This window comes from Phacochoerus africanus, chromosome 4 (assembly GCF_016906955.1).
Source record: "Phacochoerus africanus isolate WHEZ1 chromosome 4, ROS_Pafr_v1, whole genome shotgun sequence".
In the NCBI taxonomy this organism is placed as follows: domain Eukaryota; kingdom Metazoa; phylum Chordata; class Mammalia; order Artiodactyla; family Suidae; genus Phacochoerus; species Phacochoerus africanus.
The window spans coordinates 9525438-9552443 of NC_062547.1; the positions used below are offsets into that span (position 1 = coordinate 9525438).

Sequence of the window (27006 nt, forward strand, 5' to 3'; positions counted from 1 at the left end):
ACACGGGATCTGTAACAGGCTGAGCCATGAGGGAACTCCCTCAAAATATTTCCGGATTTTATTTTTTACTGGTTGAAAAAGACCAAGTGTTCTAACTTCAATACAAGTCCCAGAAATTTTGGATTCCTTCTTTTCCTCTTCTTTCCACTTGCAAAGAGGCCAGTTCTGTTCTAAATTCATTTCTTTCCTGTAATCAAATGCACCTGATAACCACGGTGCTCTAGTAACGTTCCGCTTTGCAATGTGTTACCTTTCAGAGCTCTTTAAGAAATCACAGTGTCATTGATATTCTTTGCTTTGGCAGATTGTTTATTTTCTGAAGACTTGGCCTTTTTTCTTCTGGCCAGTTCTATAGTTGGTCCTTTCTGCTTGGGCATCGTCTCCAGGCAGGTGCGTGTGTTGGCGGGGACGGGCTGGGGGGGGCCGGTAGGGGTCACTCTGGCTCCCTCGCAGCCCAGAGTCTCCCACCCTCCGTGTTGCCAAACCGATCATTCACCATGATTTTCATTTTTAAGTAGGCACATCCGCAACTGCCTTCTTTTTATGGCTTTTGACAGCCTCAGAAGAATACTCGTTACCCCACTGTTCTAAAAGGTAATCTTCTATATAGCCTTCGAATAACTTTATAGGTTGTTTTTAAGGCTTGGACCTTTAATCCCTCTGAAAGGTATTTTGAAATACAGAGTGAGTCATCTTCCCCCACATGACTCAATTGTTTCAACACCATTTGTTGAATGTTTTTTCTCTCCTAATTTGAAATGCCACTTTAGCAGACCAAGTTCCCGTTCTTATGGGGGTTAGACCATTTAGTTGCAATGATCTATTGAGCTCTTCCTACACCAGTACCAACGAAATATTTTATTTTATTTGGTCTTTTCTAGGGTCGCACCCCTGGCATATGGCGGTTCCCAGGCTAGGGGTCGAATCAGAGCTGTAGCCGACAGCCTACACCAGAGCCACAGCAACTTGGGATCCGAGCTGCGTCTGCGATCTACACCACAGCTCACAGCAACGCCGGATCCCTAACCCACTGAGCGAGGCCAGGGATCGAACCTGCAACCTCATGGTTCTTAGTGGGATTCGTTAACCACTGAGCCATGACAGAAACTCCGTACCAAGTAAATATTTTATACTACTTTTTTTTTTTTTAGTATCAGGGAGGGCAAATCTACCCTCATAACCCCCCCCATGCTTATCAGCTTTTCTACACACTCTTCCAAGTGAACCTAAGAGTCATTTTGTCAAATTGCAGAAAGACCACTGAGTTTTACAGAAACTGCCCTGAATTTACAGGTTGGTGTGGGAAGAGTGGACGTCTTTCCCAAACTGAGATTGGCCATCTAGAAACATGGCGTCTCTTCATTTATGCAAGTTATTCTGTCCAGCAATAAACAAGGTTTTCTCCACACACTTCTTGTTAACTTTATCCCTGGGTACTTTAAGCTTTTTTTGTCAATGGAAATGAAAGCCATTTTTCTCTTTCACTACGCTTTCTAACTTCTAGTTACTGTTACATAGGAAAACTTTGCATCTGGTGACTCTGTCATAACCTTATCCCAAAAATTTTTCTGCTGATTCAGTGTAAGTTTTCTAAAAACAAAACATAGTATTTCTCCAGCTAGAAATCCTTTCTTTCCTTGTCTCTTTTTTCCTTTTGGCCATACCTGTTGGCTGTGGAAGTTCCAGGGCCAGGGATCCAACCCACGCCACAGCAGTGACAACACCAGGTCCTTAACCTGCTGTGCCACAAGAGAACTCCTAGATATTCTTTAGAGCTTCCATGTTCAGGATAAAGTTAAACCCCTTTTTTGGGCCCCCAACCCTTCCTGATCTTGCCGCATGCCACCCTTCCAGGCTTCTCCAATAGGGACTGTAATTTCAGGCCAACACATTTTCTTTCTGTCTGTCTGTCTATCTTTTTAGGGCCACACATACAGCACGTGGAGGTTCCCGGGCTAGGGGTCCAATCGGAGCTACAGCCGCCAGCCTACACCCCAGCCACAGCAACTCGGGATCTGAGCCGCATTTGCAACCTAGACCACGGCTCATGGCAAAACCAGATCCTTGACCCACTGCGCGAGGCCAGGGATCGAACCTGCCTCCTCAAGATTGCTAGTCAGATTCGTTTCCACGGAGCCACGACGCGAACTCCAGGATGCATTTTCTTAAAGGTACCTTGGAGAGGCCACGCGTTTCCACACCTTAAACCTTTACATATGCTGCTCTCTCTGCTTGTAATCCCCTTCCATCGCTCCTCCATTTCATCTTCCTTTTTGCTTTTCCTTCACTTAGTTCCAGTGTTACTCTCTCCTTTTTTTTTTGTCTTTTTGCCTTTTCTAGGGCTGCTCCCACGGCATATGGAGGTTCCCAGGCTAGGGGTCGAATCAGAGCTGTAGCCACTGGCCTATGCCACAGCCATGGCAACGCGGGATCCAAGCCACATCTGCAACCTACACCACAGCTCATAGCAACGCCGGATCCTTAACCCACTGAGCAAGGCCAAGGATTGAACCCACAACCTCATGGTTCCTAGTCGGATTCGTTAGCCATTGCACCAAAACAGGAACTCCTCAAGTGTCACTCTCTTTAGGGCAGCCTTCCTTGAACTCCTATCCCAGACTGGGTAAGGCACCCTTGGTATTCACCCACTATCCTTCTTATTGACTGCAGCCCTAGCCCCATTAAAATTTTTTTTCCTTAAAGTAACATATGTACATTTGAAATGAATAAAGACCCAAGAGAAATCGCTGTAATTCCACCAGCAACTTGTTTTCCTATTTTAGTAAAGTTCCTTTAATTTTTTGTTGTAAAGCTTTTAGAAGTACAGCTTACAGTTGGACATTTGTGAATATCCTGAAAAGGGTCTTGGGTAGGTCCCCTACCCACGTGTTGAAGGGCCTGGTTAAGAATTGTGGACCCTGGGGGCAGCAGATTGGGTCTGCCTAGCTCCAGTTCTGCCACCCACGAATTCGCACCCACTCAGTGCCGGGCACACTGCTGCAAGCCACACACAGTGCCCCAGCCACTCCACGTTCCCTGGCATCTGTCGTTCATGTTCTGCGCCTTCAGCTTCTCTCCAAGGACAACCCAGGGGGTGGCTCCCTGTAGAACCGCCTGAGCCTGAAGCTCCTGGGGCTTGATCGCCATTTCAAAATGGCCTCACAGCATCCTTTTCAGATCCAAGCAGCTTCTTTCCTCTTTTTCTAACCCCCTTGGTCTCTGAGTTGTAAGCTACCGGCCGATTTTCTCAGAACCCTGGTGGCTCACGACTCCCTCGGGAAGGCAGTCTTTCGGGGAAACACGACCCGCCCAGCCTTTGTTGTAGCAACTGCACGAGGAGCCACGTACACTTTCGGCTAAGCCGGACCGGGCCACCAGAGCTGGAGGAGGCCCGACCCCACCTGCTTTGGGCCCCTTCCTAGGTTTTGAGGAATTGAAAGAGGGCCCTTTCCCAGCCCGACCTCTGCCTCACTCCGGGCCCACGTTCACTCTCCGGGTTCCCTATTTGCATTACCAGGCACCTCGGAGTGTGGCAACTGCAGCTCTACCGCTCTGATTTTTAACATGACCTTGGCCATAAGTCTCGGGGTGCCCGCTTGGGCTCTTGCAAGAGCCTCGACGCCCCCGGGAAGGTTTCCCGTCGGTTGCAAAACCCAGGCTGTCAGAGCCCCGAGAGTCATAGAGTCACAGCCCGGAGTTGGACTTCCTGCCCTTGCTCAGGTCGTCTCTCTCATCCCACGAAACGCACCCCAGGGCGTCTGCGCGGGACGGGGTTCCAAGACTCCCAGGCGTCGCCACCCCACCGCTTCCCTCCCCTCCCCCACCATCCCAGCGCGCCTCCCCCCCACCCCCGCCCGCACCCACCGGAAGGGGCGGGGCTCCGCGCGGCGGGCAGGCGGCGTGATTGGCCGCGGCGGGCCGGACGGCCGATGCCGATATAAGAGCCGGGCCAGCGCTACCTGCGCCACAGTCGTCGCGGAGAGCCGCTGCGGTTTCCTGCTTCAACAGTGCTTGGACGGAACCCGGCGCTCGTCACCCGCCCCGGCCGGCCGCTCAGAGCCAGCCCTCGCCACCTCTTCACAGCGCCCTCGGACCGCCCCAAGGCCACCGCCACCGCTCCCGCGCCGCCGCCGCCACCACCGCTCCTCAGCCTCCCGCCATGACGACCTCGTGCTCCTCGCAGGTGCGCCAGAACTACCACCAGGACTCGGAGGCGGCCATCAACCGCCAGATCAACCTGGAGCTCTATGCCTCCTACGTCTACCTGTCCATGGTAAGTGCAGGCTTGGCCGGCGGGGGGCGGGCTCGGCCTCAGAGGCGGCGGGGCGGGGGTGTGGCTAGCGGGCGGGGCCTCCCGCCTCTGCGCGGTTCTGGAAAATGGAGGCTGCTCCGGGTCCCCCAGGACTTCGCAGAAATTCCGAGGAGTCGGCCCTTTCCGACTGACCCCTGGGAGTGCCCCTTTGTAAGCCGACTGCCTCTGCCCGCCCACCCTCCCCTTTTTTTTTCTTGCCGCGCTTGCAGTAGTACCATCCTGCAGTTGGGAAGGTGGATTTTCGCATTTCCATTCCGTCCTCTGCATCCGATCACGTGATCCTGGGCGGGGGCGAAGAGGTCCCGCTCCCATCCCCCAGAATACGGCGGAGCCTGCTGGGTAATGGTGTCGAATAGCAGCTCTGGGGGCTGGTGTGAAGTGCTTTATTATCTCCAGTGGGCTGACCACCCGAACAGCCGTCTCCACCCGTTTGCTCTGCTTATCGCCAAGTCCCACTTGAATTGAAACACATCTCTAGAAATCTCTCCTTCCGCCACAGTTGTCTTAGTCACCCGTCCTTGCGCCGGACTACCTCCTCCTTTATTCTTTTTGTCTAAAGGTTGGGGCCTAATCGAACCCTTCGTTCTTGGATAAAGTCCATCCACAGTTACGGGGCCGGCATTTTTTCCATAGAGGGGTCATTTTTCCAAATTCCTGGTTTTAGGCGGTGTGGTGGGAGTTTTAGAATTGTCTGACCATTACGTAAACCATCCAAGAATAGGCAGGTACCAGATGGGTTTGGAACTGGCCTGGATTTCTATGACTGCCCTTCCATTTCAGGAACACCCAGCAAGGGTCTAAAAGAACCCAGTTTTGCTTTCTACGGTTATGCCTTTATATACATTGTTGCCCACAGCCGTCTACTTCCCTAGTGGGGTGCTTTTAGAAATGCATCGGTCTGGCTGTAAGCTGGCAAGTTCATGTTTTAACATGGATTAATCAAGGAGGGAGAAGGAGGAAGCACTAATAGTGCAGAGTTCGACCAGATTTGACACTGGCTGTAAGAATTTAACTTTGGGGTTCCTGCTGTGGCGCGATGGGGTTGGCGGTGTGTCTGGAGCGTTGGGACTTCGGTTCCATCCCTGGCCTGGCACAGTGCTTTTAGGGATCCAGCACTGCCACAACTGTCATGAGGGTCACAGCTGTGGCTCCCATCTGATCTCTGGCCTGGGAACTCCCTCAGACCAGAGGTGGCCAAAAAAGAAAAAAGAAACTTTGCTCTAACACAGATCCTTAGGATGGTCCATGGTGGTGGCAAGTCCTGTGATACTCTAAATGCTCCTTGTGAACATTTTTCATTTTTGCCTTTAGGAGTGAGAACTAATGACTGTTTAGTTCGATGCAGCAACGCAGCCTGCTCTGATCTCCTTAGACCCAGACCCCTTCTTGCTGGGCTTTGAGAAAGGAAGCCTAGGCTCACAGACTCCTGTTTTCACTTTTCAGTCATACTATTTTGACCGCGATGATGTGGCTTTGAAGAACTTTGCCAAATACTTTCTTCACCAATCTCATGAGGAGAGGGAACACGCTGAGAAACTGATGAAGCTGCAGAACCAACGAGGTGGCCGAATCTTCCTTCAGGATATCAAGGTGAACAAAAGATTCCGGGGTTGTCGTGCCTGATCTGTCTGGCGCTCCTCAGGTGGCAGAAGGCACAGACCTGAGCAGTTGCTCTTATCAGACACAGATACATTGGGCTTGTGGCTTGTGGCTTTTGTGCTGTTGAGGGCCTATTGTCTAAAGTGGGCAGATGGTAACGGGCAAGGATAGTAAAATCGAAACTGTTGTCGGGGAAGCTTGGATATTCCTTTCGCCAAGCACAGTCTTATATGTTAGGTGCTTGCTGACTTGGGTTTAAAGGTAGAGGCTGCAGGTGGATTGACTTGGCTCCTTCTCGTTCAGAAACCGGAGCGCGATGACTGGGAGAATGGGCTGACTGCCATGGAATGTGCGCTGCACTTGGAAAAAAACGTGAATCAATCCCTGCTGGAACTGCACAAACTGGCCACTGACAAAAATGACCCCCACGTGAGTATTGAGGCAACCTGGGAGGAAGAGGAGGAAATCATTTACCTCGGGGCCTGGGAAGGCTCGCCAGTAACTCTCTTCCCTGTTGTCTTTTCCAGTTGTGTGACTTCATTGAGACGCATTACCTGGATGAGCAGGTGAAAGCCATCAAAGAATTGGGTGACCACATTACCAACTTGCACAGGATGGGGGCCCCCGAGTATGGCATGGCCGAGTATCTCTTCGACAAGCACACCCTGGGGAGCAGTGAGAGCTAAGCCCTAAGCTGGCCTCCCGGAGACACGGGGTGACCTCCCCGGTCACCAAAGCAGTGCATGCATGTTTCGGGTTAACGTCACCTTTTCTATAAGTCCTACCAGAACATCTACTTCAGTTCTTTCCTTAGTGTACCATTCCTTCAAATAAAGTAATTTGGTACCCAGCTGTTGTCTGAGTTCTTGGGATTGGCTAGAAATGTACCTAGGCCGTCACTGGTAAATTCGTTAAGTGCCATGGTTCAGTCACAAACAAAATGAAACGCTTAGGAGGATTTGTATTTATTTACTAAATTCCTTAGTTTGGGAAAGACACCAAGGCTTGGGTGTGTTGGATTCAGACAGGATTTTAAGCACTCCTGGTTCTGAATTAGGTATTTGGTGTTACATGTTTCCAGCAGTTCTGCCTTTCAAGATTTATATGTACAAAAGGCGTCTTAAAGCTTCAAGCAGTCTTGAAACTACTGATTTTTGTTCTCTGCGAAGCTGTTTGGTTCAGGCTGACAGGAACGTGTTCTTCAGTGTGGACAGCCACATGGCTATGACTGGATCAGTGTCCTGGTGTACACGCAGGTGGGACCAGGCCGGTGAAGCATCCCCCTTGGGAAACGGGCTAGGAGTGTGCTTCATCCCTAGTGAGAATTCAAGAAAATTGACATGAGCATGGAAAGGTAGCTTTGTTTCAATACAAAAACTTGCAGTAGGAGGGCAGAGGTGGAGACGTCTTGAGTATTAACCAGAGTGGTGGTGGGAGCCTACAGAGCCACCACGGATACCTAATAGCCTCTCCTAACCCAGCCAGTGTCCAGCCCTAGAAGCACGACAGGTGGTGGGTTTGTTTCAGTTTTCAATACAAAGCTGTGCATTCTGACCAGAGAACGACAGGATCTAGAAATAGCAAGTTACACTTCCTCCCACATGACAGGGTGAGGGTAGGGCTAAGAAAAAAGAACTTCGCTTTGTGCTAACACAGTTCCTTAGAAGGTTCCATGGTGGAGGCATTTCCACGCGGGCCACCCCAAGAACCTCAAGGGGGCCAGGCTGGACTCACACATTGCATGAGTGTCCAGGAAACCTGCAACAAGGGGAAACGTGGTGGTACTGTCACAGCTTTGGATTGACCTCAAGGAAGCACGAAGAGCTCACTTAAATTCAGAAGACTTTTTGGTGAGGTCTCAAAAGCGGTAACATACCCCCAAGAGACCTGGATGCCTCCACCCTACCTTGGGCCAGTTCCCAGGGGTGTCGTAACCTCTGCAGGAGTGCTGGTGGTTGTGGGAGAGGGCTCATGTGCAACCCCCAGCTAGGCCTGGCCAGCAAGTTGAGTTCTTGGGCTACAGCGGGGAGCCCTCAATTCTGCCCATGTTCCTGTGTCTTCCCCCCCCCCCTGCTTTAAGTGAGCTGGGTCCACTTAAAATCCTGCCGATCTAAGCGTGACCTGGTGGCCCTTCAGCTGCATTCCTGTCAGTGCAGCCTCTCATCGTCCCAGAGAAGGCCTGGTGATTTCAGGATCTTGGGTGACATGAGCCACAGTCCCCAGCGCTTCCCTGGGGCCCTTGCTGTGGCAGCCAGGTGTGTGCCCCAAGCCGGTGCTGGGCATAGGTCCCTAGCAGCTGCAGGACCACAGGAAGATCGTGGAAAAAAGGCAGGCTTCCCACCCATGGTGAACCCCGGGGGTTCAGTGACCTGGGTTCAGGGAGAGGACAGACCTGTTTTCCAAGGCCCAGTAGGGATCCCGGTGGTCTTTGAGTATAGCGTGTATGCCCATCGGTGACTCCAAATGCGGTTCTTTGAGATGTTCGGGGGCCTCCGACAGATCGGTCAGGTTAAACTCCACTGTCTTCCTCCTCACGTGACTCCCTTGTAGGGGCTCCGCTGAGGCCTCGGCGCTCTCTGGGAGCAACTCGAAACTCTTCTTGATGCTGGGAGTCGCAGGCTGAAGGCTCTGGTCTTTGACAGCCTCATCTATGCCCGAGACTCTGCGAAGACCTAAGGGCGCTGACTCTTCGGGTGGGAAGACCATAGGGGTGTGGCCGAGGGGTGTCTGTGGGGCGCTGTGGTAACCCGGCCTCCCACACAGGGGAGCGGACTTGAAGCCACCCTCCCTCCAGGCCTTGCTGTCTTCCTGGTCGCTAGAGTCCAGCCTGGCCCCCCTGAGGTTCTTGGGGTGGCCCTCGTGGAAATGGCCTTCTTTCTTGGGCCACAGGAGTTTCGTCTTTGAGTTTGTCCTGGGGGGCTGGTGGTCACTGGATTGCAGCCCCAGGAAGTGGCCAAGGATGCCGGTGTGCGCCTCCTCCTCCTCCTCCGGCTGGAACTCCATGTCCTCCTTACCCAGACTGGAAAGAAGCCAGCGGGTGAGTGAAGGGACAGAGGCCCAAGGCCTGACTTGACTTTCTTTGACCCCTTCTCATACTCTGCACCGTGCATGCAGAGTTGGGGCCTTGGGTTGCATTCCCACACTGAATTGTGTGTTTTGTGGGGACAAGGCCTCTGTGTTATTCTTCTGTTACCCACCCTCCCCAGCTGCTGGAGGACACACCATGGAGACTCAGAGGCGACCTCCAGAAATGTTTCTTTTTCTTTTTGTCTTTTTAGGGCCACTCTCGTGGCATGTGGAGGTTCCCAGGCTAGGGGTCTTAATCGGAGCCTTAGCCACCGGCCTACGCCAGAGCCACGTCTGCAACCTACACCACAGCTCACGGCAACGCCGGATCCCCAACCCACTGAGCAAGACCAGGGATCGAACCCGCAACCTCATGGTTCCTAGTCGGATTCCTTTCTGCTGTGCCATGACGGGAAGTCTCAGAAATGTTTCTGGCCCAAGCAGGCCCCCATCCTGATCCTCTGGTCATTTTTCCGAACCCTCCTCATACCAACGAGAGACTTGAGCTAATTCTAATTACAGCTTAAAAGGATGGACGTTTCTTAGGACAGTGCTTTTAATACTCTGGAAGAAAACCTTGATGATATGGTGTCCTGACATGCAGCAAACACTCTCCAAAAGTCCGCTCTACTCTGTCATCTCAGGGAGAGAGAGAACTATCTGGGATAACCCTTTAGCCCACGGCAGCCCAGCTACAGCCCAAGAGGGATTCTGACTAAATCAGGGAAATCCGACCCATATGCAGAAAAGTTTGGCTGCTGTGGGTGACCTGAGGCTGATACTCTGTAGCCCCGAGTTACTTTTTTTTTTTTTTTTTTTTAGGGCTGCACTCAGGGCATATGGAAGTTCCCAGGCTAGGAGTCCAGTTGGAGCTGAGCTGCCAGCCTACACCACAGCCACAGCAATGCCAGATCTGAGCTGTGTCTGTGATCTACACCGCAGCCATGCCAGATCCTTAACCCACTGAGCAAGACCAAGGGATCAAACCTGCGTCCTCATGGGTACCTGTTGGGTTCTTAACCCACCGAGCCACAACAGGAACTCCACACCAAGTTTACTTGGAATGCAGCTATGATGGCCCAGCCCCCTGCTTGTTCCCTTACCCTGGGAACTGCATTTTCACTCCCCATTCAAACACCTCAGCTTGTCAGAAAACAAAGTTCTTTCTTTCTTTCTTTCTTTCTTTTTTGTCTTTTGTCTTTTTTAGGGCCACACGCAGCATATGGAGGTTCCCAGGCTAGGGGTCAAATCAGAGTTATAGCTGCCAGCCTAAGCCAGAGCCACAGCAACGCCAGATCCAAGACGAGCCTGCACCCTACACCGCAGCTCATGGCAACGCAGGATCCTTAACCCACTGAGCGAGGCCAGGGATTGAACCCGCAACCTCATGGTTCTTAGTCGGATTCATTTCCACTGCACCATGACAGGAACTCTAGAAAAAAGGTTCTCAACCTGAGACAGGAACCAGACCCTGACAGCCCAGCTGCATCATCTAGTCACTGACTGCCCTTGAGTAAGTCCCTTCGCTCTCTGAGCCTCAGTTTCCAACTCTGGACATGGGCAATTTAGACTGGAGTCACCTAAGGGCCCTCAGAGCTTTTAGAGTCCTTACCCAGTGCAGTGTGGTGTTGGGACCAGACATACCTGGTCCACCTGTGCTGGTTGCTAGCTATGTGACCTTGGGCGCTGACTTGACCTCTCTGAACCTGGACTTAATCATCTGAAAACTGGTGATAACAAATCAAAGTTGTTGGAACAGAAAAAAAAAATTAGCTAATGTATCTAAAGAGCTTAGTATAATGCCCAGCACTTAGTAGGCAGCCAGATGCATTAACCAGAGCTATTTTAGTACTTAGGCAGGCCCTGGCACTTGGGGTCCTCTACCCACTGAAGTGGCTCCCTGGCACTTCCCACCTGATATTGAAGGTGGAGCCGAAAAAGGAGGGTCGGCGAGACTGGGCAGAAGCAGCTGTGTAGGGGGGATGTGGTTCTGGATCATTCCAGTACATATCTCGCTCCATGGGTGGCAGGTCCTGGTGCATCTCATCTACAGCCAACAGGGACACCTGGTCATTGGCGACAGAAGGAGACGTCCGACAGAGAGGTCAGCGCGATCAAGACTGTGACCTTGCCAGGCGGCTGGGAAAGGTAACTTCTCTCTCTGGGCCTCAGATTCCCTTCTTCTTCTCCTTTTTTTTTTTTTTTTTCTTGTCTCTTTTTCTTTCTAGGGCTGCACCTGCAGCATATGGAGGTTCCCAGGCTATGGGGTCCAACTGGAGCTGTAGCCGCCTGCCTGCACCAGAGCCACAGCAACGCCAGATCTGAGCCGCGTCTGCAACCTACACCACAGCTCACGGCAACGCTGGATCCTTAACCCACTGAGTGAGGCCAGGGATCGAACCCATGTCCTCACGGATGCCAGTCGGGTTTGTTAACCACTGAGCCATGACGGGAACTCCAGATTCCCTTCTTTTGAAATGGAGAGACTGGTGCTCCCCGTAGCCTCAAATGTCAGGCTGAGAGTCCTATGAGTGAATGGCTGGGGGCCAGTTCACTGTGGGGCCTGGGTCTAGTGTGGGGAGGGGGCTGCGGGACAGGCTCCTTTTTCCCCTCCTACCTGCAAGCTCCTGTCGACAATCCAGTTGGTCTCAAAGTCGTCATCATCCTCTCCAAACGGGTTGATGAGCTGCTCTGCCACCTTGGGGGGAGGCGAGGCTCTGGAAACCCTCAGCTGGAACCTCTGCAGCCTCGCTCCCATCCTCCAACCTTGGCTCCTGCCAGTTCCCCCCTCCCTCCGCCTCCCCCCGCCCATGATGCCCTTTCTGCCGGACCCCTGTCTCCGAAGCCACTGTGTAGGGACCCTCCTCTCCTGGCTGACCATGACCCCCTGGCCCACCACCAGCCTTGTCCCGGAGAGGCTCACCTTCAGCCAGCCGGCATAGAAGAAGAACTGCAGGAACGTGAAGAGGGGTACAACGAGGTCCATCTCGTGGCCGGGGTAGGCCTTGGCTGGGTTCAGAAACTGCCTCCCAACCAGACAAGCCAGGAAGAAGCTGTATACCGCCACGGTCACCACCTGAGAGCGAAAGGAGGAGGCGACAGAAAAGGGCTGGGGGCGCTGCTGGGTGGAGACCGTGGGATCAGGAAGCTCCCTAGGCTGGGTGTATAGGCTTTGGTCTGACTTGCACACTTGTGTGACTTTGGCTCTCTGTGGTCTTCTATTTATTTATTTACTTATTTATTTTGTCATATTAGGGCTGCACCCAGAGTATATGAAAGTTCCCAGGCTAGGGATCCAGATGAAGCTATAGCCGCTGGTCTACACTGCAGCCACAGCAACGCCAGATCCAAGCCACATCTTCGACCTACACCACAGCTCATGGCAATGCTGGATCCTTAACCCACTGAGTGAGGCCAGGGATTGAACCTGCATCCTCATGGATCCTAGTCAGGCTTGTTACCACTGTTCTCTTCACTGAATTTTTTTTTTTTTTTTTTTTTTGGCTTTCTAGGGCCACATCCAGAGCAAAGGGAAGTTTCCAGGCTAGGGGTCAGATCAGAGCTGCAGCTGCCGGCCAATGCCACAGCCACAGCAACGTGGGATCCTTCACCCACTGAGCAAGGCCAGGGATCAAACATGTGTCCTCATGGATGCTAGTCAGATTCCTTTCCGCTGAACCACAACAGGAATGCTTGTGGTCTCCTCTTTAAAATGCAGATAATCACGCTACCTCCACCAGGGGCCTGGACCCTTTGAACTTGGCACTAGAGAGAACCGGCAAAGTCTAGACCAGACTCCCAGGGTGAGCCTCTTCTTCAGCCCCTAAGTGAGCCCTTCCCATTATAGGCCACTTTCTGAGTCCTCCTAGTCTCAGTTTCCTGCGGGGGCAGCTTCATCAGCCTAAGCCTCACCTGAGTGTACACCAGCGGGACACTGATCCAGTCGTAGGCATACAGGTGTCCACACTGAGTACGCAAGGTGTTCATTTCCTGGGGAGGCAGGAGAGAGGGTTGGGGTTTTAACCACCACCTGTTCTCCCAGGCTCACCCCCTAGCTCCTCCCTAGATACCAGGGTCTGGCACTCATGGTCCAGCCCTGGCTGTGTGGTCACGAGCAGCTCACTTAACCTCTTCGTGCCTCAGCCTCCTCGTCTATCCAAAAGGAACTAGGATCTCAGAGGCTCACTTTAGAGAGGGCATGGGAGGGAAATTGAAACGGGGCCAGCTTGGGCTGTGGAGTCCCGTTGGAAAAGATCCTACAGTCCCACGGCAGACTCTGGGGAGACCCTCAGGGGCCCAAGCCTTCTCTTTGTAGGAAATGTGTCCCGCGTGGGGCACGACCCCAGCCCGCTCTGCAGCAGCCCCAGTTGTATAGTGGGCTCACGTCGAGCAGACTCTGGAGCAGGACAGGGTCCCGGATTCGACCTCCAATCCAGGCCTTCGTTGACAGGTTGGCAAACCACACCCAGGGCATCCAGAATGAGTTGTGTGGCAAGCTCAGTTTTTCTAAGTGCTTGTGTTCCGAGGGGGTCATAAAGCCTGAGAGGTAGAGTGGAGAAGACAGTGGGTAGCAGAACCTGCAAAAGGGGTGGCTGGCCAGGCCCTGCCAGTAGGACCCAGAGTTCAAGCCCAAGCCCCTACTGAGCGCATAGGGACCTCAGAGTCCTTTGCCATCCTCTTTCAAAAAATAATCATCAATGCGCTGCTCTGGGCTGAGCCCTCACTCTTCTCTCTCATCCCTCAAGAGTCCTTAGCCCCATCTCAAAGCCCTACTCGCTTCAGAGCCCTGACTCCGCCCCACCCAACTCGGGGGGCGGGGCTGATCCCACCCAATCCTCAGCCCAGGGGCCTCTGGCTCCACCCATCTCCGGCTCCAACCCCGCCCCCGGCAGGCTCTGGCTCCGCCCACTGCCCCGCCCAGCCCTGCCCACCTGCTTTCACCAGGTGCTGGGGACTTGGAAAGCGCTTGTAGACGGCGGCGCTGATGCTGCGCAGGATGAGCACGTTGCCCAGGTTGGCATAGCGCATGAGCGTGCGTCGCAGCAGCCGGCCTTGCTCATCCTTGCCCTCGACGAAGCATGACACCAGGTTCATGAGGCGGTCGGGCCACGGCAGGTTCTCGTACTGGTTCCACCAGCGGGTCACGACCAGCGTCACGTAGAAGCCTGGGCAGGAGGGGTGGGGGGCGAGGGGCAAAGGCCCAGGCTGTGGCCAGAGCCCAGCGAGGGCGATGCCTCGGTTTCTCCATCTTTCTAATGGGGTTGGGCCCAGCCCCAAACCTCCTGGAAGACGCTCGGGATGGGGAGACCATCAGAGCCTCGCTTGGAGGCAGAAGAGTTTTTTCTCTTGGCCCCCCTGCCTTTCCCAGAGATCCGCCAGACCCCTCCCCTTCTGCCCAAGGCTCTAGGTACTGCTGTACTGTCAGCGCTGCCCTAGGAAAGTGGGGTCTCAAGTGCTAATGGCGGGAAACCGTTCTTCCTAAGGTGTAGCTTCAGTCCCTCTGGCTGTAGGCTCCCCATTGCCCTGAACCACGGAGAGGCACTGACATGCCCCTGGCCTTCCCCAGCCAGCTCCTCTTGATCCGCCTGTCTGGAGCCTGGAGCAGCCACTGGACCCTGACACATGGAAGGGGGAGCTCACCCAGCACGAAGGAAATGGGGATGAGCTGGATGTAGCTGTCGCAATACAGAGTCAGCTTCTCAAAAATCACCTGCTGTTCATCCGTGAGGGCCATCCTGGGGCAGGGTTGGGGGGTGGGGTTGTTAAAGAGGTGTAGATACTGGAAGGAGATGGCTGAGACTGGTCCCAAGTCCAGCCAGGCCCAGGTAGGAGTGTGGCAGCACCAGCTCCTCCATATCCCTGTAGCTGCCCTGCCTGCCACCCCCCCCACCCCCCGGCCTGGGTCCCCATCTTTCTCCAGCAGCCTGGAAACCCCAATGGGGCCTCTGCTCTATGCCTAGAGGGAGAACCCCTCAGGAGGTGTTCTATGAGGCCGTAGGAAGGACAGTCCTGCTGAAGGAGTCAGTTTTAGGCACCAATAACCCTTTTAAAGCAAAAGACAGTTGTTTGAAAGTAGGTTGAAATAAAAGAGTGTTCTTTCTTTAAAAATATGTACAGTCCTACTTAGAGCACAGGTAACTATAGCCAGTCTCTTGGGATAGAACGTGATGGAAGATAATATGAGAAAAAGAATGTATATATATGTATGACTGGGTGACTTTGCTGTAGAGCAGAAATTAACAGAACATTGTAAATCAACTATACTTTAATTAAAAATATAAAAAAATAGGAGTTCCCCTTGTGCAGCAGAAATGAATCCCACTAGGAACCATAAGGTTGCGGGTTTGACCCCAGGTCTCGTTCAGTGGGTTAAGGATCTGGTGTTGCCATGAGCTATGGTATAGGTTGCAGAGGTGGCTTGAATCTGGCGTTGCTGTGGCTGTGGCGTAGGGCCACTCTATAGCTTCAATTTGACCCCTAGCCTGGGAACCTCCATATGCCATGGGCGCAGCCCTATAAAGCAAAAAAAAAAAAAAAAAAAAAAAAGAAGAAGAAGAAGAAAAGAAAAAAATTAAATTAAAAAAAATAAAAATATGTATGGTAGGGAGAGATGAATAGGCAGAGCACAGCAGGTTTTTAGGGCAGTGAAAATACTCTGTGTGATACTGTAACAATGGATACAAGTCATTACACATTTGTCCAAACCTACAGAATATACATGAAGGGTGAACCGTAAGGTAAACTATGGAATTTGGGTGATAATGATGTGTCCGTGAGGGTTCTTCTGTTATCACCAATGTCCCACTCTGCAGCGGGACGCTGATACCAGGAGAGACACTGTGTGTGGCGGGAAGGGGTGGGGTTTATGAGAGTTCTCTGCTCCTTCTGCTCAGTTTTGCTATGAACCTAAAACTGCTCTAAAAAATAGTCAACAGCAGCTCCTGTTGTGGCTCAGTGGTAGCCAACCCGACTAGTATCCATGAGGACAAAAGTTCAATCCCTGGTCTCGCTCAGTGGGTTAAGGATCCAGCGTTGCCGCGAGCTGTGGTATAGCTCACAGACGCGGCTCGGATCCCCAGTTGCTGTGGCTCTGGTGTAGGCTGGCAACTGCAGCTCCGATCTGAGCCCTAAGCCTGGGAACTTCCATATGTGCTAAAAAGGGTGGGGTTCTAAAAAGACCAAAACCAAAAGTCTATGGAAACTCCCTTGTGGCACAACAGGTTGAAGATGCAGTGCTGCTGCAGCTGTGGCACAGGGTCGATCCCTGGCCCAGGAACTTGGACAAGCTTCGAGGGCAACTCCCTCCATCATAATAAAGCCTAATTTTTAAGTATGTCGATACACTAGTAACAACCAAAGAAAATTAATGCATTTTGTTATTAGTATTATTATGAACTCAGGAATTTTATGTATTTGATATTTTCAATTCATTGCCATTGTTAACGCTTTTTCCATTTAAAATGTAAGCGCATATTCTGTGGTTATATCTGTTACATTTTATTGCTTAAGTAAACTTTTTTTTTTGCTTTTTAGGGCCACACTCACGGCATAAGGAGGTTCCCGGGCTAGGGGTCTCATTGCAGCTACAGCTGCCGGCCTACACCACAGCCACAGCAACGCCAGATCCGAGCCGCATCTGCGACCTACACCACAGCTCACGGCAGCGCCAGATCCCAACCCCCTGAGCGAGGCCAGGGATCGAACCTGCAACCTCAAGGGATAAACATTTTTATTGGGGAAAAAAAAAAAAAAAAAAAAAAAAGGGCCATCTGTGCCTGTGAGACGATGTGGCCCCAGGAAAACAGCCTGGCTGAGTGGGACCAATTAAGGCCTGAGTTCCAAGGCCCCTCCCTGGGTTGGAGGAAAGGGCGTTTGAGATGCTCCCACCTGCCCTGAGCTGCCCTCCCAGCCTGCCTCCTTTTTTCCTCCTCCCCAGCCCCCAGGCCCCAGGCCCCAGGCCCCAAAGGCTTGGTCGCGAGCTCAACTCAGCCTTACAGAGCTCTGTGCATTGGCCCCCTAGATGGCTGGGAGGCCCCCAGGAGCTCCAAGCCCGGCTTGTCCCCCTGTACCTGTAAATGAAGCGGATGATGTAGTAGCAGAGCAGGAAGATGAGGAACTCGCCATAGAGCAGCTTGTAGATGCTGCCTCGCCAGCACAGCAACAGGCGGGAGAAGGAGCCTAAACGGGCATTAGCCACTTGGCTTGAGTAGGTGACGGTCATGGCCGGGCACTGGGCTGCCACAGGTGGGCTTGGGCCCTGGTGGACAGACAGAGAGCGCTACCGGTGTGGGGGTGGCCAGGAGGGAGCAGGGACCTTAATTAGAGTCTGTCCAAAACTCACGAGTGACCTTAGCTAGGATCCTTCCCTGCTCTGGGCTTCAACTCTCCCATCGGGACACTGGGACGGAGGGACATGACCTCTGAGGAGCCAGGACATGAGTCCAGAGGCTATCCACAGCCTTGGCAAAGAAGACACAGAGAAGTCTGTGCGCTTAAATGGTATGACAAAGGCAACAACAGAAATGTCCCCAGGCTGGCCTCCATCCTGTGTTCTGAGCCCCCCATATCCAGTCATTCCCTTAACTTTTCAACCACCCTGGACTGAGAACTGGAAAGCGGCCTGGCCAGCCTTGGCCACCGCCCTATCCCTGGTGCCCAAGCAGAGCTTGATAGATGGAGAGGTTTCGTGAATGGTGGCCCCAGGACCTTTCCACCTGCTGAACCTCCTTCCTGGAGGACGCTCTTCCTAATCTAACTCCATGGCTCACCCCCACTTCAAGTCATCTTCTGAAAGGATATGCCCACCCACCTGACCTGGAAATAACATCCTAGTACCCTGGCACTCTCTCCTCTCCCCTTGCTCAATGTTTCAGCATAGCACTCACCATGTTATACTTGCAAATATATTTTGCAGGCTATCTGCTTGTTCACTGCCTATTCCCTCCTGGCAATGGAAGCCCCTATTGTGTTCTCATAGGTGCTCAGTAAAAATGGACTGAAGCAGGAGTTCCCACTGTGTTGCAATGGGATCCACGGAGTCCTGGGAGCGCTGGGACGCAGGTTCGAGCCCTAGCCCAGCAGTAGATTGAGGATCCAGCATTGCCACAGCTATGGCTTAGGTTGCAACTACAGCTTAGGTTGCCACTGCAGCTCAGATCTGATCCCTGGCCTGGGAACTCTGTGTGCCATGGGGTGCCCCCCAGCCAATTTTTTTTTTTTTACTGAAGCAATGACTGGCACCCCCCCTCACCTGCTCTGAGGCAGTCACACTGCCTGTCTCTGTGCCTGGTTCACACTAAATTCATTCCCACTTCAGGGCCTTTACATGGATACACAGGTGCCTGCACACCTGCTCAGGTGCTACCTGCGTGTATCCATCACGTACACAGATGCGGAGACAGTCATCCACCCTAAAGGCCCTCAGCGCTCCCAGCCCAGCCTGCTGGCTCAACGCTACTCACAGATGGGGCTCCAGGCCGGTCAGGCGATCCCACAAAAAGTCTGGCCACAGACCCTGTGCGACTCTCTGGGGTCCTGTGGCCAGTGCCCCTGCTCACTCTTAGGGGCTGGCACTGCCCACGTGTATGCTAAGCAGTCACTTGACTCCCTAAGCCAGGACCTCCACAAAGGAGAGCTTGTCTTGGCCCCTCCTCATAATCTGCTCGTAAGCAGCAGGGAGGCGAGTCCAGCCAGGGCCCTCTAATTCCTTCCTGGGGGGAGCGGGGCTGAGACCAGAGCTGGAATTGGGGGCAACCCTCAAGGCCATCCTGCCATTTCCTCTGGGTCCTAAACTCCAGAGATGGGGCCAGGGAGTGGGTGGGGGGCGGGGTATCTGTATCTGACCCCCGAGATCTTGCAGCAAGAGCTGTGGGGAGAAGGGGTGGAGCTTTGGGCCTCATCTCCCATTCCAGGAGCCATCCAGAGAGGGCGGCGTCTGCCTGGGCCCTGTGGGCTTCGGCGGCACTGTAGGAACCCCAAGGAACGCTGGATCACCGTCAGAAGTCCCGGCTTCTAGTCCTGGTTCTACCACCTGGTGTGATAACCCTGGGTGGGCCTCTGCTCCTCTCTAGGCCTCAGTGTCCCTCTCTGAAAAGAAAGCTGTTGCTTTAGAACCCCATCACTCCAGTAGGATGACCGAATTCAGCATATACGCCCGAGGAGCTCTGATTGGCTGCTGATGACATCATAGGTTATTCGGGCTGTCATTGGCTGGCAGGGCCCAGTTCGTAGGTTGGTTCAGAGCTATGGAAGGAGAAGGGGGTCGGGGGTGGGCTGCTGTGTGGGGGCCGGGCCGGGTGTAGGATGACACAGCAGCTCTGGTGTTTGTGCCGCTGGCTCCCAGCCAGCCGGGGCAAGATGGAAATATGTGCTCAGCTTCCCAAGGGCAGCTGGTTAATATCCAGCAGCTGCTTCCATACATTTTAATACCTCCATCCATACGTGAGAACCCTCCTAAGCCACTGAAAGCGAAGCAGCAGTAGCCCTTGGTCTTCTGTGGCCGGAAGAATGGCTTGGAATGTTTATTAAACATGCAGCTTCCCAGGATCGTTCTCCAGCGTCTGATTCTGCAACCTGAGAGATGCTGCGTTTCTAACGAGCACCGTGAGGATTACAATACCGGTGGTCTTTGGACCACACTTTCCGGAAGGGCGGCTTTACAGTATGACCTTGAGCCCTAAAATAAATCCACTCCTCCCTCCCCCTCCCTTCTTCCCTCCTCCCTCTCTCCTTCAATCCCCTTTTCTACTCACCCGCCCCCACCCCCGCCCCATACTCCTTAGCATTAATCATGCTGAGAATACGGGTGATTTTCGTGAGCATCTTTTTTTTTTTTTTTTTGTCTTTTTGCCATTTCTTGGGCCGCTCCCGCGGCATATGGAGGTTTCCAGGCTAGGGGTCTAATCGGAGCTGCAGCTGCCAGCCTACGCCAGAGCCACAGCAACGCGGGATCCGAGCTGCGTCTGCGACCTACACCACAGCTCGCGTCAACGCTGGATCCTTAACCCACTGAGCAAGGCCAGGGATGGAACCCCTAACCTCATGGTTCCTAGTCGGATTCGTTAACCTCTGCGCCACGACGGGAACTCTCATCATTTTTAACTTTACAATTCGCTGCCTGGAAAAAGAAATTATTTCACAACGACCCAGGGTCCTTTTCTAATTGCAGCAAACAACCACACCCTTACTGTTATAACGGAGTCTCTTTAAGATCAGGGAATGTCTTAGGAGTTTTTGCTGCATCCCCCACTGCCCGTGCTGGGGGAGATGTTTTCCCATCGCTGTCCTCAACCGACCTGGGAAAAGGGGCTGCTTCACCCGAGCCTCAGTCTTCTCGTCTGTGAAATGGAACACCCACCTCGGGACCCGGTGAGAAGGATGGTTGGAAAAGCGTTTTATTCAGCTTTCCAAACCAGAGTTCTGCCTGCTAACTTTGCCTGGGCAACATCTAGGGAGGGTGCCTCTGCCTCACTCTCCAGGTTCAACTGGTCCGGGTGGATCCCTATCACTGGTATTTTTTCAAGTTCCCCAGGTGAGTCTAGTGGACAGTGTGGGTTGAGGTCACTGCTGTGAGTTTTCCTATCCTTGCAGTCCCTCTTCCCCCACCAACCCGGACCAACACTCAAGAGAGAGCTTTCCATCTGGCAGATGATTAATAAATATATTTTAAAAAATACAATCGAAACATGTCTGGTACCACGCTTGGCCTGCGGAGGCTCATTCTGTATGAGCTGGAATGAATGGACCTCCTGCCTTTGTGGAGTCAGGTTCCTGCATCCCCTGAGGTGGCCACTGGGGGGCGCCCTTGACCAGCCTGATCATTGGTCAGAGTCTGGATGGTGGAGCAGGCGCTGGATGGCACCATCTCCTTGACCCTGACGAGCAGCTACAGAGCCATGAGAGGGTGTGGGGAGACACTGGAGTTCTCCCTCCCTCTTCCTGATCTGCAGGTTCCTTGGCAATACCCCCTCCCCCCACGCCACATTCCCAGCAGGACCAGCTGACTGTGCAGCTCAGCCCTCCTTGCCTCCCAGATGCCCCGGCATGTCCCCAGGGATACCCCATGAGGGGCTGCTCCTGGCCCCACCCAACTGCGAAAGACAGGCACAAGCCAAAGTCTCTCCCCTTGGGTCTCAGCCATGAAAGTGTCCCCAACCAGCCCTGCGCATCTCAGGCACACAGAAAGGCCACAGCACACACGTATCGACCCAAGCCATGCTTGGACGTTTGCGCCCCAGGATGGACCTCTGCAAGGATAGGGCCAAAGCCCATCAGGGTCGGGCTCCTCTGCTTTCCATTAGCAACGTCGTCAGTCAAAAACCATTTCTGATGCCAGGGTGAGTCTAATCTGATTCTTGCCTCCAAGAATTCACCGTCGACTAAAACCCAGGGAAACATTTAACACAGAGTGGGCAAGGCCTAATATCTGTGCCAGGGAAATTTGTACAGAGATGGGAGCATTTGGGCTGGGTCTTGAAGCATGAGTAGGAGTTTGAGTTGAGAAGGGTGGAAGAGCATTACATATCAGGGGAACAGCCCATGAAAAGACACAGAGGTCTTATTGAAGGATGGTTCCGTATGGTACTATTATCCACGTTTTCTAAAGGAGGATGCTGAGTTTCAAATCCCACCTTGTTCAAGGTAACACAGCCACGAAGGGCCAGGTCGGAACTGGAATCTGGGTCTTCTGATTCTGAATCTGTGCCTTTTCTACCACCCATCACCGCCTCTGCCATGGAGGTCAGTTTCTGAGCGTAGACTCTTACCTGTTAGGGCAGTGGTCTCTGTTGGGGTTGAAGGGATCTCCAAGGGATGGGGAATGCACAGAAGAGACTTTGACAGCAGTAGAGCCTGTGCTCCCAAGTCCCCCAGCTGAGAGCCATCTCCGGGGGCAGGCAGAGCAGAGCTGGACAGATGGGTGGAGGTTCCAGAGGCAGAATGCTATGGCCTTCTCATCTAGGATCACCATGGCAACAGGAGCATCACAGAGGGCCTGCCGCTGTGCCCTTCCAGGCCCTGCCTCAGCTGGGCAGGAAGGAGGGGATCCAGCTTGGCCAGGGGCAGTGGCAGGGGGCCCTGGGGTGGGCTAGCCAGGCCTGGATGCTTCCTCCAGGCTCTTTATAGGGCATCTGCCAGCCCACGCCCCTCTCTTGGGCCAATCACAGTCCAAACAGGGCAGAGGCCAAGAAAGAAACGAAGAGGTCCTGGCACAGCCGGACAGGGGAAGGGAGGAATAGTGCCAGCCCGGGGCCAGGAAGCAAGACAGACTACGACACCTCTACCCTGGGACCAGGCAGCTCTGATCCCTCAAGACCAAATAGACTCAACATTCAAAGAAATGAACACATGAGCTCTGGCTCCTGCAGGAAGACATCAGGGACCAGGAGAGGCAGGGAGAGGCTGGGACACGCCCAGATTCAGCTTCATCAAACCCCATCCTGCCAATGACGATGGAATAGTGCAGAACAGGCCAGAGCCGGCCCAACCACAGACGGAAGGCACAAGGCGAGAGGATTCAGCATAGCCTTGGGGAGAACACCGGGATCCCTGAGTTACCCTGTCCCCATGGACTCCGTCCCCCAGAGGCCAGCCAGGTGAGGTACAGACTCCATCCACACCCACACCCCACCAGCTCAGGACCCGGCTAAGGGGCAGGGGAGGAGGAAGAGGAGCATCCTGGGGTAGCCCTCCCCCAGAGAACGGCCCTGGATATGAGAGGACAGGTTGCTCACCCATTCCCTGCAAGTCAGAAGCCTTAACTTTCCCCATCTGTTGAATGGGCATGTTAGCAGTTTTCCATCTGTAAACAAGGAAACTGAGGTTTAGAGGCAAAAGTTCACTTGCCTCGAGTCACAGAGAATTGGTGTGGACCTGGGAAGTATAAGCGAGCCCCTGTCTAGGTCAGAACAACATGCCTCTTTACTGTTCCAGGAGGTTCTTGTGGCTCAGTCTCACAGACAAGCCCTCAATGCTGGCTGAGCTTGGCACTGCTCTGGGCATTGTGGGAGGAAAAGGAGAGAAAGAGTGGTTTCTCCCATGTCTTGAGCACTTACTGGGTGCCTAGCAGTGCACAAAGCACTTTATAGAAATGATCTTAGCTCATCATCAGAGCTGGACAGTAAGACGTGTTATCTACCTGTTTCAGGTAGATGTCAAGGCCAGAGAGACGGATGGTAAGGAACACGCCCAAGTCTCCACTCAAACCCAAGCCTGCCGGTCCCAAGCCCTCGCGGTAACGACTAAGTAAGCTGCCTCCTGGTCCATAGTCACTAACCACGGGGTAGGAGTGAGGCTGCCTGGCAGGGATTCCAACCCAGAGGGGATTTCTGTACTGTGTGGGCAGCTGGCTTTGAGTCTATGTGGCACCTTCCAGGGGAGCCTTCCTCAGAGGGTGGTCAGATCCAAGGGCGGTGGGGGAGGATGGCTCAAGGGCAGGCTGCCAGTGGGTGACTGTCCGCTGGGACAACAGGACCACCAAGCAAGCTGCCTCGAGTTGCCCTGAAGGCCCTCAGATACAGGTTGCCTGGCAACCACAGCTCCAAGCCCTCTCTACCCCAGGCCACAGCTCTCCAGAGTTAGCAAGGGAAACCAGAACAGTCAGTGACATATAAATTTCAGATAAACAATGAATACCTTTAAAAAAATTGTATTAAAGTGTAGGTGATCTATAATATTGTGCCACTTTCTGCTATACCGCAAAGTGACTCAGTCTATATAGATATATATATGTATTCTTTTTTTTAATATTCTTTTTTTTTTTTTGCGCTATTATAGGGCCGCACCTGAGGCATACAGAACTTCCCAGGCTAGGGGTTGAATCGGAGCTCCAGCTGCTGGCCACGGCCACAGCCACAGCAACGTGGGATCCAAGACCCATCTGTGACCTACATCACAGCTCACGGCGACACTGGATCCTTAACCCACTGAGCAAGGCCAGGGATTGAACCTGCATCCTCCTGGATTCTAGTTGGGTTCATTAACTGCTGAGCCACGAAGGGAACACCTTTTTTTTTTTAATATTCTTTGCCATCATGGTCTATCCTGGGAGACTGGATATAGCTCCCTGTGCTATGCAGTAGGACCTCATTGCCTATCCATTCTAAATGCAATATTTTGCATCTACTACCCCCAAACTCCCAGCCCATCCCACTCCTTCCCTGTCTCCCTTGGCAACCGTCAGTCTGTTCTCTATGTCTGTGAGTCTGTTTTTGTTTTGTAGATAGGTTCATCTGTGCCACCTTCTTCTTCTTCTTCTTCTTTTTTTTTTTTTTTTTGCCTGCACCCACAGCATGTGGAAGTTCTGGGGTCAGGGATCAATCCTAAGCTGCAATTGCAGCCTGAGCCACAGCTACGGCAACACCAGATCCTTAACCTGCTGTTGTGCCACATAGGAACTTCCAATGTGTGCCATATTTTAGACTCCACATTTAGGTGATATCACATGGTAATTGTCTTTCTCTTTCTGACTGACTTAGTATGATAATATCTAGTGCCATCCATGTTGCTGCAAATGGCATCATTTCATTCTTCTTTATGGCTGAGTAGTATTCCATTTGTATATATGTACCATATCTTCTGTATCCATTCATCTGTTGATGGGCGTTTAGAGTGTTTCCATGTCTTGGTTATTGTGAATAATGCTTCTATGAACAAAAGGGTGCATGTGTCTTTTTGAAGTACAGTTTTGTCCATATATATACCCAGGAGGGGGACTGCTGGATGATATGTTATTTTTAGTGTAACAATGAATACTGTTTTAGTGTAACTATGTCCTGTACTGCATAGGCTCCCAGGGGAGGCCGTCCAGAAGGAAGAGTCCTTTCTGGGCTGGCACCTCAGCTGCAGTGAATTGCTCCTCCACCACCAGCACCCCCGTCCTGGTGCTGACTTCTGACTTCTAGAGCCTGGCTTCTCAAAGGGGGAATCTGCATTCCATCAGCATTAGTTGGAATGCACACTCCCAGGCCCTACCCTACCCTAGACCTACTCAATTAGAATCTATTTTCTTTTCTTTTCCTTTTTTTTGCTTTTTAGGGCTGCACCCACTGCACCTGGAAGTTCCCAGGCTAGGGGTTGAATCAGAGCTGCAGCTGCTGGCCTACACCACAGCCACAGCAATGTGGGACCTGAGCTGTATCTTGGACCTACACCACAGCTCATGGCAACACCGGATCCTTACTCTACTAAGTGAGACCAGGGATCAAACCTCATCCTCATGGATACTTGAATTCATTTCCACTGTGCCACAAGGGAACTCCTGGATAAAGTTCTCATTGTTGAGTTGTAAGGTTTTGTTCTTTCTAAAGAATATATTCAGGGAAATCCTGTTGCGGCTCAGTGGTAAAGAAACCCAATTAGTATCCGTGAGGATGTAGGTTCAATCCCTGGCCTTGCTCAGTGGGGTAAGGACCTGGCGTTGCTGCAAGCTGCAGCGTAAGTCACAGATGTGGCTCTGATCCCGAGTTGCTGTGGCTGTGGTGTAGGCCAGCAGCTGTAGCTCCGATTCAGCCCCTAGCTGGGAACTTCTATATGCCATGGGTGCAGGCCTAAAATGCGCGTGCGCGCGCGCGCACACACACACACACACACACACACACACACACACACACACACAGACAGAACTTCCTAATCAGAGCTGTAGACGCCGGCCTACACCACAGCCACAGCAATGCGGGATCTGAGCCTCGTCTGCGACCTGCACCACAGCTCACGGCAACACCGGATCCTTAACCCACTGAGCAAGGGCAGGGACCGAACCTGAAACCTCATGGTTCCTAGTCGGATTCATTAACCACTGAGCCACGACGGGAACTCCTGTAAATAGCAGTTTGTATACGCCAGTCCCAACATCCCAATTTATCCCTCCCCCACGATGTTTCCCTTTTGGTAACCATAAATTTGCTTTTGAAATCTTTGAGTCTGTTTCTGTTTTGTGAATAAGTTCTTTCGTATCCTTTTTAAAAATCAGATTCTACCAATTAGTGGTCTTAATATGATACTTGTCTTTCTCTGACTTACCTCACTTAGTATCATAATCTCGAGGTCCATCCATGTTCCTGCAAGTGGCATTATTTCTTTCTGTTTTATGGTGGAAAAAATTCCATTGTATATATGTACCATGCCTTCTTTATCCAATCCTCTATTGATAAACCATCTCTATTGCTTTCATGTCTTGGCTGCAGTAACTAGCGCTGCCGTGAACACAGGGGTACATGTATCTTTTTAAATTATGGTTTTTTCTGTGTATATACCCAGGAGTGGGATTGCTATATCATGTGGTAGCTCTGTATTTAGTTTTTAAAGGAACCTCCATACTGTTCCCCATAGGGATTGTATCAACTTACACTCTCACCAACAGTGTAGGAGGGTTCCCTTTTCTCCATACCCTCTCCAGCATTTATTGCTTGTAGATTTTTTTTTTAAGGCATCTTAATGTGGGATCTCAGTTCTCAGATGAGGGTTTGAACCTGGGCCACAGTGGCGAAAGCGCTTAATCCTAACCACTAGATCACCAGGGAACACCGATGTTAACTCTTTTTTTTTTTTTTTTTTCCCCTGGGACCATGTCCACGGCATGTAGAAGTTCCTGGGCCAGGGATCAGACCCAAGCCACTGCAGTGACAAGGATGGATCCTTAACCTACCGAACCACAAGGGAACTCCATTAATTCTTTTGTACTTTTTAATTTTTAAATTTCATTTGTATTTTTTTAGGGCTGCACCCATGGCATATGGAGATTTCCAGGCTAGGGGATGAATCAGAGCTACAGCTTTCCCACCTACACCACAGTCACAGCAACACAGGTTCTGAGCCGCATCTGGGACCTACATGGCAGCTCATGGCAACACCGGATCTTTAACCCACTGAGCGAGGCCAGGGATGGAACCCACATCCTCACGGATACTAGTCAGATTCATTTCCACTGCACCACAACCATTGCACCAAAATTTGGAACTCCCATTTATTCTTGATTTGAGTAACTTGAGTACTTTTTTTTTTCTTGGTCTTAGTTAACGAAAGTCCATTCATTG

At 52.2% G+C, this 27006-nt stretch overlaps 2 protein-coding genes across 8 annotated transcripts; one reads left to right on the forward strand and one right to left on the reverse strand.

Moving 5' to 3' along the window:
• The first annotated feature begins 3933 nt into the window (after positions 1 to 3933).
• On the forward strand, positions 3934 to 6761 carry FTH1 (ferritin heavy chain 1). Its single transcript, XM_047775546.1, has 4 exons — positions 3934 to 4273; positions 5756 to 5902; positions 6215 to 6340; positions 6439 to 6761. The coding sequence occupies exons 1-4, from the start codon at positions 4160 to 4162 to the stop codon at positions 6595 to 6597; spliced, it is 546 nt and encodes a 181-aa protein (XP_047631502.1). The 5' UTR covers positions 3934 to 4159; the 3' UTR covers positions 6598 to 6761.
• A 323-nt stretch (positions 6762 to 7084) lies between these two features.
• BEST1 (bestrophin 1) lies at positions 7085 to 19112 on the reverse strand. 7 transcript variants are annotated; one of them, XM_047775539.1, is made up of 11 exons: positions 17863 to 17994; positions 17047 to 17234; positions 14618 to 14712; positions 13909 to 14142; positions 13362 to 13516; positions 12890 to 12967; positions 11901 to 12053; positions 11595 to 11675; positions 10892 to 11043; positions 8304 to 8930; positions 7085 to 7226 (listed from the first exon to the last, which is right to left on the reverse strand). In XM_047775539.1, exons 1-11 carry the CDS (start codon positions 17863 to 17865, stop codon positions 7208 to 7210), a joined length of 1785 nt encoding a protein of 594 aa, XP_047631495.1. In that variant the 5' UTR covers positions 17866 to 17994; the 3' UTR covers positions 7085 to 7207. The 7 variants fall into 7 exon arrangements, with proteins under 7 accessions (XP_047631495.1, XP_047631499.1, XP_047631496.1 ...); XM_047775543.1 differs by lacking the exon at positions 11595 to 11675; XM_047775540.1 differs by lacking the exons at positions 7085 to 7226; positions 17863 to 17994 and adding an exon at positions 18439 to 19112 and having other exon boundaries at positions 7997 to 8930.
• Between the last annotated feature and the right edge of the window lie 7894 nt (positions 19113 to 27006).

Excerpts from the sequence above, each read along its gene's own strand:
- FTH1 (XM_047775546.1), top strand. The coding sequence starts at position 4,160 with ATGACGACCTCGTGCTCCTCGCAGGTGCGCCAGAACTACCACCAGGAC. Across the intron at positions 4,274-5,755 it reads CCTACGTCTACCTGTCCATG|TCATACTATTTTGACCGCGA; the intron begins GTAAGTGCAGGC and ends TTCACTTTTCAG. Across the intron at positions 5,903-6,214 it reads TCTTCCTTCAGGATATCAAG|AAACCGGAGCGCGATGACTG; the intron begins GTGAACAAAAGA and ends CTTCTCGTTCAG.
- BEST1 (XM_047775538.1), bottom strand. Across the intron at positions 14,143-14,617 it reads CCCCATTTCCTTCGTGCTGG|GCTTCTACGTGACGCTGGTC; the intron begins GTGAGCTCCCCC and ends CCTCCTGCCCAG. Across the intron at positions 8,931-10,891 it reads GGCTCCACCTTCAATATCAG|TCTGGGTAAGGAGGACATGG; the intron begins GTGGGAAGTGCC and ends GCTTCTTTCCAG.